Genomic DNA, 13,883 nt, shown 5'->3' with positions numbered 1-13,883 from the left:
CTGTCTAGATTGGGCTGTACGAAGTCGATCCTGAATCAACTTAACCTTTTCCAATGCATCCTCAACCAAGTCTGTACCTAATAGTCTAGCCTCACCCGGTTCGAACCAACCTACTGGGGATCGGCACCGCCTACCATACAAGGCCTCATACGGAGCCATCTGAATGCTTGACTGGTAACTGTTATTGTAAGCAAACTCTGCAAATGGTAAGAACTGATCCCAAGAACCCCCAAAATCTATCACACACACACGAAGCATATCCTCCAGTATCTGAATAGTGCATTCGGACTGCCCGTCCGTCTGAGGGTGAAATGTTATACTCAACTCTACCCGAGTACATAACTCACGTTGTGCTGCCCTCCAGAACCATGATGTAAGCTGCGTACCCCGATCAGAGATGATAGATACCGGTACACCGTGAAATCTGACAATCTCACGAATATAGATTCTAGCTAACTGCTCGGAAGAGTAGGTAGTCATCACAGGATTGCAATGAGCTGACTTGGTCAATCTATCCACAATCACCCAAGCTGCATTGAACTTCCTCTGAGTTCGTGGGAGCCCAACAACGAAATCCATAGTGATCCTTTCCCATTGCCATTCTGAAGCAATCCACTCGATCGCTGATGCTCATATTTCACTTGTTGACAATTTAGACACCGAGCTACATAATCCACTATGTCTTTCTTCATCCTCCTCCACCAGTAATGTTTCCTCAAGTCCTGCTACATCTTCGCAGTACCAAGATGTATGGAGTACCGCGAACTGTGAGCCTCCTGGAGAATCAATTCATGCAAACCATCTATATTAAGCACACATAGCCTGCCCTGCATCCGTAATACACCATCATCTCCAATTGTGACTTCCTTGGCATCATCGTGATGAACTATATCCTTAAGGACAAGCAAATGGGGGTCATCATACTGACGCTCCCTGATACGATCATAAAGAGAAGACTGAGAAACCACACAAGCCAAAACTCGACTCGGCTCGAAAACATCCAATCTGACAAACTAGTTGGCCAAGGCTTGAACATCCAAGGCCAAAGGCTTCTCTGCTACCGGTAAATATGCTAAGCCGCCCAAACTCTCTGCCTTGTGACTCAAGGCATCGGCCACTACATTGTCCTTCCCAGGATGATAGAGAATGGTGATATCATAATCCTTAAGCAACTCCAACCATCTATGTTGCTGCACTTAAGATCTTTCTGTTTAAACAGATGTTGTAGACTCCAGTGATCGGTGTAGACCTCACAACGGACACCGTACAAATAATGCCGCCAAAATCTTCAAGGCACAAATAATAGCTGCTAACTCAAGGCCATGGACCGAAAAATTCTTCTCATGTACCTTTAACTGTCTTGACGCATAGGCAATCACCCTACCATCTTGCATCAATACTTCACCGAGACCAATACGCGACGCGTCATAATACGCAGTATAAGACCTTGAACATGTAAGTAATACCAACGTTTGTGTCAGAGTCAAAGTGATCTTGAGCTTCTGAAAGCTCAACTCACACTCGTCTGACCCTGTAAATGGGGCACCCTCTTGTGTCAATTTGGTCTTAATAGTTGTTCATAATCAATTACAGAATCATCATTTAACCTCATGTTAACAAAAATCTCATTTCAAACCTTCACAATACTGATAACTAGATGTGAGGCATGAAGACCTCATAATTATTTACCCGAATAAACGAGTCACATTTAACGCCACCTGGGCGGGCACCTACCTCATATGTTAAAAATTAATAATTGCAACACGAATTTGACAACTATGCACAGAGAATTTCATATAAGAATTTTCAAATAAGCCTAACAGGCATGACTCCCTATTAGTACTATAGTACAAATTTAATTTCACAAGGGAAAACTTAAACACAAGAATTTTCCTCACAAGGATCTCGTCCTTATATAACTTCCACCGCAGCTTGTAGCCCGGTTTAAACATATCAATTTATATAAAAATGTAAGGATCTCGTCCTCAGTTCAAAATCACAAGTAATATGCACATCGTGCCAATTGATAATTTCTATTTTCTCCTTTTAAATAATTTCGGTTACACCAAATCACAACACATAATGAACCCCACACCAGTAGGGCAAATAATTCACAATTTGCAATTAATTATTTGGAATTTACATCAAAATTTATTGAAATGAGTAACAGAAAGCCACATTTATCCTCGCAGCTCTTATTAGTGACCAACACGAAATAATAGGCATAGTTATCTCCATAAAATCTCCCAACAGGGGTAAACACATATGTAGATTATAGAATTATGAAGCTCACTCATAAGTGGAGCACAATAGGAGGACTTATCTCGATACTCAGAACCGAATCAATTTAAGAAAATTATTCCTTTATATTATATCAAGGTCGTACCTGTAACGACACCAACTGATGTAGCGACCTCCGCCATACCATAAAACAAATATATCAACGGCTGGGTCTCCACCTCTAGGACGCCTTCTACCCGTCTGTCCTCCACCCCTAAATGGTCGTGTGGGTGATGTAGTAACTGCAATGGGGCACATAGCCTGAGTGCTTTGATAAAATAAGTCTCTCCCAAGTTTGGGACAATTTTCTCATAATGTTCCTAGTATCACCGTATTCATAACAACCCCTTTGTGGGTTAGGCTACTCATATTGAGTCTATGTCAGATATTTTTGAATAACCATTGTAGGAACTCATGTCGATGGTGCATTAAAAGAACTTACTGGAGCACCCCGAGTAATCCGATGTGCGGACTGGGCTGGACGACTGCCTGAGCCCCCGCCATAATGATTTATACTTGCAGAGTAGAATCCACTGAATCCACCAGAACCTTGAGACATCTTGGCAATTTTTACAGCTAGCAGAAATGAACTATCAGCTTGTAGCTCCCGAGTCATACAAAATTTTACGATCATAAGTGAGTCCTTTAATGAGTCTGTGGACTCGCCCTCTGGCTGTAGGAAGCAAAGTAGGAGTATGACGGGCTAACTTATTGAACTTGATGGCATATTCTGACACCATCAATGGTGACCTGACGCAACCGTTCAAACCCTATGTGCCATGCATTATAGAAAGTCCGGGAAGCATTTCAAAAACATTTCTGAGAACTGAGCCAAATGGGCGGTGTTGCATTGGCTGGTCTGCCCTCTTCATAGGCTTTCCATGAACACCGCTGGAGAATTATCTCTCCCAAGGAAAATTTCTTCTTTTGTTATGCTGACTCAACACTGTTGAGCTGACCCATTTCTTAACATACTCTTCGATTCTTCTTTGGGGTAACCCTTACCCCTATTTATACACAACGAGCACAAAAGTAGAGCTCCATACAGAAAAATCTTGGCACGAACCACATAGTCCAGAATCTCGTCAACAACTGTACTTCCTCCAAAGCACCCCAAAATCCGTAACCGTGACGTCCAGGCGTATAGCTAGTTTACTGATGCCTGGTCTGATAAGGTGTACCTGGATCTGCACAAAAAGATGTGCAGAAGCGTAGTATGAGTACACCACAGCGGTACCTAGTAAGTGCCAAGCCTAACCTCGGTAGAGTAGTGACGAGGTCAGGTCAGGCCCTACTGGAAAATAATAATTGGCATGGTAAAATATTTAACAATATAATAAAATAAAATGACAATGGAAATGAATCAAGTAGCATGTTACCGTTTAATTACACAAAATGATGGCAAATAACATCTCGTGAAAACAAAACAAAATTTCCATTCAACTTCAAGAAAAATCACAACAAATAATCAAAGGCAACTGCCGCCATAAATCAAACTTTTTTTGAAAAAAAAGTCACTCCCGAGGTACCTCCTCGTAGTCCCAAATCATAAATAAATTCATAATATCTCATTTCCGTATCTCACCGCGGGAGTCTTCACAATTTATTTGAAAGAAAACATTTTTCCCGAAATAGCATCCTGCGTTTTAGCCATCCTTATCACACCGTATGACTTCTAGTAGTTTCCCTTAGTAGCCACGCGTATCAAGCCACTTTTATCACACCGCATGCATTTCAATACTCAGACCTTATACCACTGTATGCGTATCAATATATCACAATTTGCACCTCAGGTGCTCAAATAATTTAACTTGCCAAAATAATTCAACAATAATATTTTTTCACAATAAAGAGCTTACGGATCATGTCAAAATAATTCAACAATAATAGTTTTCCATAATAAAGAACTCACGGCTCACGTCAAAATAATTCAACAATAGTTTTTTTTCACAATAAAGAGCTCACGGCTCATGTCAAAATAATTCAACAATTATATTTTTTCACAATAAAGAGCTCACTGATCCATCACAATGAATACGAAAATCTTACAAAATTATTCAGAAGTAAATAATTCAGGAAAGTAATATTTCAAAATCTTTAATACGTTGCTTCAATATCAAGTTTAAAAATGTCAAATACTTCATATAAATAATATTTAATTTAAAGAAAATCAACTTTCAAATAATGCACAGAATAAAAGAAATATAACAAAATAAAATAATTTAATTAATGCACAACAATGATCTACATAATTTAAAACATAATCTTTCACATTTAGCCCGTGTACAATTATCAATCCTAGGGGGGGAATTTTCTCCCACACAAGGTTAGACAAGTCACTTACCTCGACTTGCTCCAATTTAACTAAGTATTATGCTTTTTCCTCGATTTTCCAACTCCGATCGACTCATATCTAGTCATAATTAATTTGATACAGTCAACAAAAATTATAGTAATCAATTTCATAACATATTATATTTTTCAATAAAATTCGAAATTAGCTCAAAATTTGCCAGTGGGGCCCACATCTCGGAATCCGGCGAACTTACAAAATTCGACAACCCATTCAATTACGAGTCCACCCATACCGATTTTATCAAATTCTGATAACAACTCGACCTCCGAATCTTAAATTTTCGTTTTTGGAAGATTTTGAAACAATCTTGAGTTTTCTTCCATAAATTCACAGATTCATGATGTAAATGAGTATTGAATCATGAAATATAATCAATATAGGATAAGTAACACTTACCCCAATATTTTTCCATGAAAATCTCCTAAGAACCGTGCTCCAAAAATCAAAAACAAAATTAAGGAAATGACCATTTTTGGTCCTTAAGTTTCTGCCTATCCGTCACTAAAAGTCCACCAGAACTTGCTTGTACCAGCTTTCATTCAATAGATCATAACTTTATGTACAAATGTCCAAATGATGAATGGTTTAACTTTATGGAAACTTGAATCAAACGATTACAACTTTCATGTTTTGAAAATGTTCCGATTTCTTATGAATTGCGAGATATAAGCTTCCAAAGTCGACTCTATACATCAGATATTTATGGCGAAATTGCTCTAGCAGCCTTCATTCAATCCATCATAACTTTCTGTACAAATGTCCAAATAATGAATGATTTGAAAACAACTTTGATGTTTCGAAAATGTTCTGATTACTTATGAATTGCCAGATATAAGCTTCGAAAGTTGGCTTCACGCACGAAATTTCTCACAATAGAAATTTCTAGCAACCCTCTTTGTCCGAAATCCATTCCGCTTACCTTCCGAAATCTACCTGAAACCCTCGGGACCTTAACCAATTATTCCAACATGTCCCAAAATACAATACGAACTTAGTCTATGCTTCAAACTACATCAAACAACATGAAAATGATGAATCGCACCTCAAATCAAAATGTATGAACTTTGAACTTTCAAATTCTATACCTTGTGCCGAAACACTTCAAATCAATTCGGAATGACTTCAAATTTTGCACACAAGTCATAAATGACATAACAGACCTATTCAAATTTCCAGAATCGAATTCCAACCTCGTTATCAAAAAGTCAACCCCCTGGTCAAACTTTCAAAAAATTCAACTTTTGATATTTCAAGCCTAATTCCACTACAGACTTCCAAATAAAATTCCGTTCATGCTCCTATGTCCAAAATCACCATACATAGCTGTTGGAATCATCAAAATTCTATTCCAGGGTCGTTTGCACATAATTTCACATCCGATCACTATTTGAACTTAAACTTTTAATTTTTTATCAAAATTACATAACCCGGGCTACAGGCCTCGGAATTTGATTCCGGGCATATGGCTAAGTTCCAAATAACGATACGGACCTACCGGAACTGTCAAAACACTAATTCGAGTCCATTTGCTTCAAATGTTGACCAAAGTCAACTTAGTTGAGTTTTAAAGTTCTAATTCACATTTTAATCCATTTTTTACCTGAAAACTTTTCGGAAAATTTTGCAGACTACGCACGCAAGTCGATGATTGATAAATAGTGCTTTTTGAGGTCTTAGAATACAAAATTAATTATTAAATTTAAAGGTGATATTTTGGATAATCATAATTATCGACTACCATCACCCACCATCCCCACCACTCCACTACCATCATTTTCAACCATAACCAACACTCATTCACCTCAACTAGCACAACTAACCTTCCCATCACTGGCAACAACATTAGCCGGCACTGCCTATCATTATAAACTACCACCACCCACCACCACCTTTCTCAATCATAACTACCACCACCACCCGCCATTACTAACTATAACCACCCACCACCACCATCCTCAATCATAATATCCACCACTGCCAATTACCACTAGCTACTACCCTGAACCACCACCATCAACCAAAACTACCACCAACCGCCGCCTCTAGTCAGGATTCACTAGCACCACTGTTAGCCATCACCATCAGCAACTGCCATAGAATATTATATTGATTCGTATTTTAATTGAATTTTATGTTTATTAATTTTCAAATAAAGATAGATTGCATACATTCAGATGTTAAAAATCAAACGGTCTTAATCATTTAGTATTCAGATCTTAATACACATTTTAATATTCAGATGTGTAATCAGATTCAAATGTTTTAATATTAATACACATCATGATATTCATATGTGTATTCAGATTCAGACGTCTTAATCTTATAAAAAACAAATGAGGCCTAGAAATTCGAGTGGAGTCAGCAAACTTACTTATTGACAAAAAAACCAGCATCCGAGACGCATTTCACTCTAGCAGTTAATGGGAGAAATAATCTAAACTTATCACAACTCAGGATCGCACCCAACCCTCCTGCTGAAGTTCCACTGAGGATGGCCTGCAAAGGCGGACCCACGTGGTGATAAGTGGGTTCAACTGAACCCGCTTCGTCAAAATATAAAACTGCGTATATATATAAATTACGTCTAAAGCAAGGTAAATTTTGTATAGAAATTATATTTGAACCCACTTGACATAAGCTTTGCTCTAGCGAAAGTGGTCGAGCGGATTTAAAGTATTGGTTAGGTCGTGTGTTCGAATCCTTTTCATGTTTTGTGCCAACTTTATTTTTTTGTTTGTACAAATTGCAACAAGAATCAGAAAAGGAAACAATTCCATAAAGATAGCAGCATAGACTAATGTAATTGTCTTTGCAACCAAATCAAATTATTTTCCTTGTAGTATATATTTTGCCGTTTTTTAATTTTATTTTATAGTTTAATTTCTTTACATAAATTCAATAGAAATTATATTGAAGTTTAGTTTCCCCTTTCATTAAATTTGCTAAGACATGCAAATATATTTGTTGAAATTATTTGTCATTTGTTAGTTTAATTTAATTTATTTTATGAAGAAATTCTTTACGTAAATTTCTTTTTAGTGTATAAGCTCTCTTTCTTTGATTATTGGTGTTAATTTAATTTAGTTTGTTAAACTTTTCTTATTGTCTTCTTTTTCAAATAATAACTTGTTATTTATAAATGCTAAAAAGATTTTATAATCGATCAAATTTCTTAAGAGTTAGTAAATTCTAAAATTGGTCAATTTGTTTTTTTGTTAAAGTTCAATAAATTAGTTAAAATTAGATTTTAAAATTAAAATAAGAAAATATTTGTTTAAAATATAGACCACCGACTTTAAGAGAATTTTATTACGAGATCACATTTTGAGCACTAAAGACAAAAGAAACATGATACCGCATATATTAGTTATGAAACTAATGGCATGTCATAAAATTGAAACCATTTTGTATTTTAGCCATCTTAGAGATCAGAAATCGGGGGGGGGAGTGTAGCGGGGTAGGGAGAAGACATACATTTTGAGCATAAATCATCCCTTGACCTAAAAAATACTCCATGATAGCTTCAAAAATTCTTGCTCCTCTAAAGTGGAGGTTAGTATCCTGAAATATTTTGACATTTCTAGTTAGACATTGAGTTACAAAGATAAACTTCTAACACGACAAATGAGAAGATTTCACATACGGGATCAACTTCTTCAATATCGCCAGTATACGATGACCCATCACAATACTTAACCTTGACTCTGTTCCAGTTGTAGAAGTCTAAAAATCGTTGAGTTAGTTAGTGTTATTGCTACAACATAGTGCTGCAAGAGAGAAGGGAAAAAAGGGTAAATACACATAGCGCGTATAATTAAACCACTTGGATTAAGTTGAGAATCGATGCTTAGAACTCCAGTAAAATATGCTATTTTTGTCATATTTTTCGAAGATAAGTCGGTAGCCGCACGAGCTTGGCAGTCTGAAGTGATTTCGCACCATCTGCCGCCCTAGAAATTTAGAGTTAAAGATGAGCCAAAATATTAAGTAAAATATAAAACGAATTAGCCATAATCTATGTATATGGGTAGAAAAAGTAAACGATGAATATGACCGACTATTTGTACAAAGATCCCAAATATACACTACCCTACTAACATAAATTTCGAGTGTGATTAACCTGAAGGTGAATAAGCCAGCTATACATTCCTGATCCAGTTCCAAAATAAAAGTGGAATGCGGGAGCACTTCCATCCAAGCATACTGTAAAAATAACATTTAACGAAAATAACATCAACTAAAAATACGTACTAGTATTACTTTAAAAAAAACGAGAGACAAGATTTCCAATATAAAAGTAAAACTGTAAGAATGTGTACAAACATAAAAAGGAAAAACTTGTCACCTATGTATACGGTCGAAATAGATTTCGGCCTTCGTACGATTGATCGAGGTCAAAACGTAATGGATCAATGTAAGACTTTGAGATGGGTTTCGAAGATGGTACAAACAAGTTTCGAGCCCGAGGGACCAATCAATATCGAGCTCGATATCATTATCAATCTGGAATCCAAGTCGGACTATGATACAAAGTAAAGTTATCGAGTTTATGATTCAGAGACCGACCAATACTGACCTTGAATCAATTCAAGGATCCGAGTCAGAATCGAGCTCAAGTCAAGATCGAGAGCTCGAGTCAAGACCGAAAACTCGATCCAATATCGAGCTCATAGACAGGAGCCGTTACAATCCTACTAGAGGAAAGAACCCTGGTAAGAATTATAAAAAAGTTGATTTATCATGGGTCTCCCACTATGTATTTTTAATGATATTTAAAGTAAGATCCCTCTACTATAAAAGTGATGGTTATTATTTCTCTAAGGACAAAGTTTTTTGGCTTACATTGTAATTCAAGCACCATATTCTCCTATATTGAAGAGTTATTCTTTTAAGCTTCATAAAATTGATTCAACTTGTTTAGTCATAAAAATCATCTTCTTTACAACCTTGTTTACTTTTCATTCTTTGCAATCCATATTTGATATTTCTATTTATCCTTACGTTTGCCATTAAGCTATACCACATATCCTTAGAACTACATACAAATTCAACTCTATCCGTTTTTCGGATAAACTGTTTGGCGCCCACCGTGGGGCTAAGGATAACAGTGGTTATTTGATACGAATCTGCAAAAATACACTGTTTACGCTTGTTTCCGATAGTATCTCGGATTTCGGATTAGCAACAACTAACTACCAATCAAATGGCTTTACCTATCGACAACGAAGTTGGTCTTCAAGATGAGAAAAACAACTTGACACACAGTGCCGAAAGACCACTTGTCAACACCGTTGGAGCTCGGATCGGAGTGCCGATAGATATCAATTCACATGTGGCAATTGTGGCAAACATACATTCTGAACCTGAAAATAGCATTCATGGTGGCACTCGGTATGCAGCTCGAAACACCCATAACACTGACGAAAATAGCGTCAGCTTGCGTATGATTTTTGAAAAGTTACAAGCCCAACAGGTAGCGATAGCTCAGTTGCATAGCCAAACCCAGTTACCAAGTAGGTCGGAGCCCAGTCCACCCCGAGAAATTGCCCACGGAATGAAGCCAGCTATAGTTAGTTCAAATGAGCAGAAATCGAGGACTACTCCCGCAATCGTGATCCCGGGGGCTCCACCAATGATAAAAGGGTTGGATTCCAAAAATTTTGTGCAAAAACCTTTCCCCTCGAGCGCGACCCCAAAATCAATCCCCAAACAATTCTGTTTGCCCGAAATTCCCAAATATAACAGAACGACCAATCCCTAAGAACACATCACCTCTTACATGTGCGCCATCAAGGGTAATGATTTGGAAGATGATGAAATTGAATCTGTGTTGTTGAAAACGTTTGGAGAGACCCTCTCGAAAGGAGCAATGATTTGGTATCACAACCTACCACCGAATTCGATCGATTCATTTGCCATGTTAGCAAATTCTTTCGTAAAGGCACACGCCGAGGCTATAAAGGTCGCAACGAGGAAAACATACCTTTTCAAGGTAAGACAAAATGATAACGAGATGCTAAGGGAGTTCGTATCTCGTTTTCAAATGGAACGAATGGATCTTCCACCAGTCATAGATGATTGGGTTGTTCAAGCTTTCACTCAAGGTTTGATTGAACGAAGTTCGACGGCATCACGGCGACTGAAGCATACCCTGATTGAGTACCCAGCTATCACTTAGGCTGACGTGCACAATCGGTACCAATCAAAAATTAGAGTCGAAGATAATCAGTTGGGGGCTGAACCCGCTGCTCGAAGGGATATCAATCGAGAACAAGGTTCGATCAAGGATCGATATCGACCGTATAACGAAAACCATAGAATCAATGAATCGAAACGTAACACCGGACAAATCAACAAAAGAAGTGATCGTGGTCAAGGGTCTCGGGGACTAATGAATTGAAATGGGTTCGACAGGCCTACCGAATCTAAGAAAGCGACTCGGTTATTGGAGTATAACCTCAGCATTGTTGCATCCGCTATCGTGTCGACTATCGGATGCATCAAAGACACTAAATGGCCCCGACCCATGCAGAGCGATCTTGCCCAGAGAAATCCCAACCAAATGTGAGAATATCATGGCACCCATAGCCACAGAACGAAAGATTGCAAACGACTAAGAGAGGAGGTAGCCCGATTATTCAATAAGGGGCACCTTCTAGAATGGTTAAGCGACAGTGTGAAGAACCATTTCAAAAAAAGGTATTTCGGCAAGTAGAACGAACAAAAAGAACAACAATACGTCATTCACATGATCATCGGCGGCGTCGATACCCCTCTAGGGCGGGTGCTTAAACGAACTAAGACATCGATTGTGAGAGAAAAGCAATCACGAACTCAGGATTACGCACCCATAGGAACTTTGTCATTCAATGATAAAGATGAAGAATGAGTCATTCAACCTCATAACGATGCACTGGTAATATCCGTACTTATGAATAAAACTAAAGCTAAGCATGTGTAAATTGATCCAGGGAGCTCGGCCAACATCATTAGGTTAAAGGTCGTACAACAACTCGGTCTATAGGAGCAGATCGTACCCACGACCCTGTTTATAAACGGATTCAATATGGCTTGTGAAACTACCAAAGGCGAGGTAATTCTGCCGATAAATGTGGCCGGGACCATCCTGGAAATGAAGTTCCACGTAATCGAAGGTGACATGAGGTACAATGCCCTTTTTGGAAAGCCATGGATCCACTTCATGAGAGTTGTATCGTCGACTCTACACAAGGTTCTAAAAATCCCAACATCGACGGGGGTCATAACAGTGTACGAAGAGCAACCGACCTTAAGAGAAATTTTTGCTGCCGAGGAAGCGAATCCGATATCATTGCCTTCGACAATAAAGGGATTGATCTCAAAAGGGGAACAAAGTGCCAAATAGCAGTCACAGACACAGACTTTAACCCAAACAGAAGTCAGAAGATCGGTGAAGATAATGATAATAGGATTCCTGGATCCTTCGTACTTCCCGATGATTCCAACGCCACCCAATCAACGATCGAAGAATTGGAGCAAGTCATACTAATCAAGCATTTGCCCGAACTAAAGGTATACCTGGGAACGAGATTAACCCCCAAAATCAGGAACAGACTTATTCAATTTCTTATCGATAACATGGATTATTTTGCTTGGTCCCATTTAGATATAACAGAAATCCTACCGTATATAACGACACATTGGTTGAGCTTGGACCCTAGGTTCAGATCGGTAAAGCAAAGAAGAAGATCCCAGTCCGAGGTAAATCATGCATTCATAAAGGACGAGGTAACCAAACTTCTCAAAATAGGGTCCATTCGGGAGGTGAAATATCCTGAATGGTTAGCCAATGTAGTTTAAGTTCCTAAAAAAGGAAACAAATTAGGATGTGTGTAGATTATAAGGATTTGAACAAAGTATTCCCCAAAGATTCCTTTCCACTGCCCAACATCGATCGCGTGATTGATGCCCCGGCCGACCACGAGATCCTTACTTTTCTCGATGCCTATTTCGGATAAAATCAAATCCAAATGAACCCAGAACACCAGGAAAAGACTTCATTTGTCACCAAGTATGGAACATATTGTTATAATGTAATGCCCTTCAGGCTAAAACATGCGGGAGCTACTTACCAATGCCTAGTAAATAAAATGTTCGAGGAACAAATAAGTAAATTAAGGGATGTTTATATTGATGACATGCAAGTTAAGTCCCTGCGCGCAGAGGACCATTTGACCCATTTGCAGGAAACATTCGAGATTTTAAGGAAATACAACATGAATCTCAACCCCGAGACATGTGCTTTCGGGTTTGGTTCGGGCAAGTTCCTCGGCTTCATGGTGTCAAATTGGGGGATCGAGATTATCCTCGATAAAATCAAGGACATCGAATACATCACCATCGTGGACAATGTGAAATCTGTATAGAGGCTAACGAGACGGATTATAGCCTTAGGCCGATTTATTTCGAGGTCATGGGATCGAAGTCACAAATTTTTCTCTCTACTCAGAAAGAAGAACGATTTCAATTGGACTCCAAAATGCCAACAGGCATTAGAGGAATTAAAATGATATCTATCGAGCCCACCACTGGTTCATACTCCAAAAACAGACGAAAGACTTTACTTGTACTTGGCAGTATCAAAAATCGCGGTAAGCGATATCCTAGTTCAAAAAGAGCAAGGTACGCAATTTCCCGTTTGTTATATAAGTCGAACCTTAGGAGAAGCGGAAACTAGATATCCGCACCTAGAAAAATTGGCACTTGCACCTATAAGCGCCTCTAGAAAGTTAAGACCGTACTTTCAATGTCACCCCATATGCGTATTAACCACTTACCCGCTTCGTAATATTTTTCACAAACTCGAACTATCAGGCCGATTGGCCAAATGTGCCGTCGAACTCAGTGGGTATGATATCGAATATCAACCCCATACGGCCATCAAGTCTCAAATATTAGCAGACTTTATGGCCGATTTCATGCCGACCCTCATACCCGAAGTCGAAAAAGAACTCTTATTGAAATCGGGTATGTCATCAGGGATATGGACCCTTTTTACGGATGGGGCTTTGAACGTAAAGGGGTCCGGGCTAGGAATCATTTTAAATCCACCCACAGGTAACACTAGTAGGCAATCTATCAAAACTACTAGGTTGACTAAAAATGAGGCCGAGTATGATGCCATGATTGTAGGTCTAGAGCTAGCTAAAAACTTAGGAGCAGAAGTCATCAAAGCCAAGTGTGACTCTTTGTTGGTAGTAAATCAAGT

The 13,883-nt window shown here is 38.5% G+C and overlaps 1 protein-coding gene across 1 annotated transcript in view; it reads right to left on the bottom strand.

The window, feature by feature from the left end:
* The window catches only part of LOC142169874 (pectin acetylesterase 8-like), a 34,978-nt gene that overhangs the window by 14,101 nt on the left and 6,994 nt on the right, over positions 1-13,883 (bottom strand). Inside the window, exons 3-7 of the mRNA XM_075231815.1 lie at positions 8,757-8,839; positions 8,460-8,586; positions 8,280-8,359; positions 8,111-8,197; positions 7,008-7,132 (exon numbers count right to left, since the gene is read on the bottom strand). Of these exons, the coding sequence (XP_075087916.1) occupies positions 7,008-7,132; positions 8,111-8,197; positions 8,280-8,359; positions 8,460-8,586; positions 8,757-8,839 (502 nt within the window). The remainder of the gene's footprint in view (positions 1-7,007; positions 7,133-8,110; positions 8,198-8,279; positions 8,360-8,459; positions 8,587-8,756; positions 8,840-13,883) is intronic.

The sequence above is a fragment of the Nicotiana tabacum genome, chromosome 15 (genome assembly GCF_000715075.1).
Source record: "Nicotiana tabacum cultivar K326 chromosome 15, ASM71507v2, whole genome shotgun sequence".
Lineage (NCBI taxonomy): Eukaryota > Viridiplantae > Streptophyta > Magnoliopsida > Solanales > Solanaceae > Nicotiana > Nicotiana tabacum.
The sequence above is the reverse complement of the archived record's forward strand: the minus strand, read 5'-3'. Positions and strand labels throughout refer to the sequence as shown.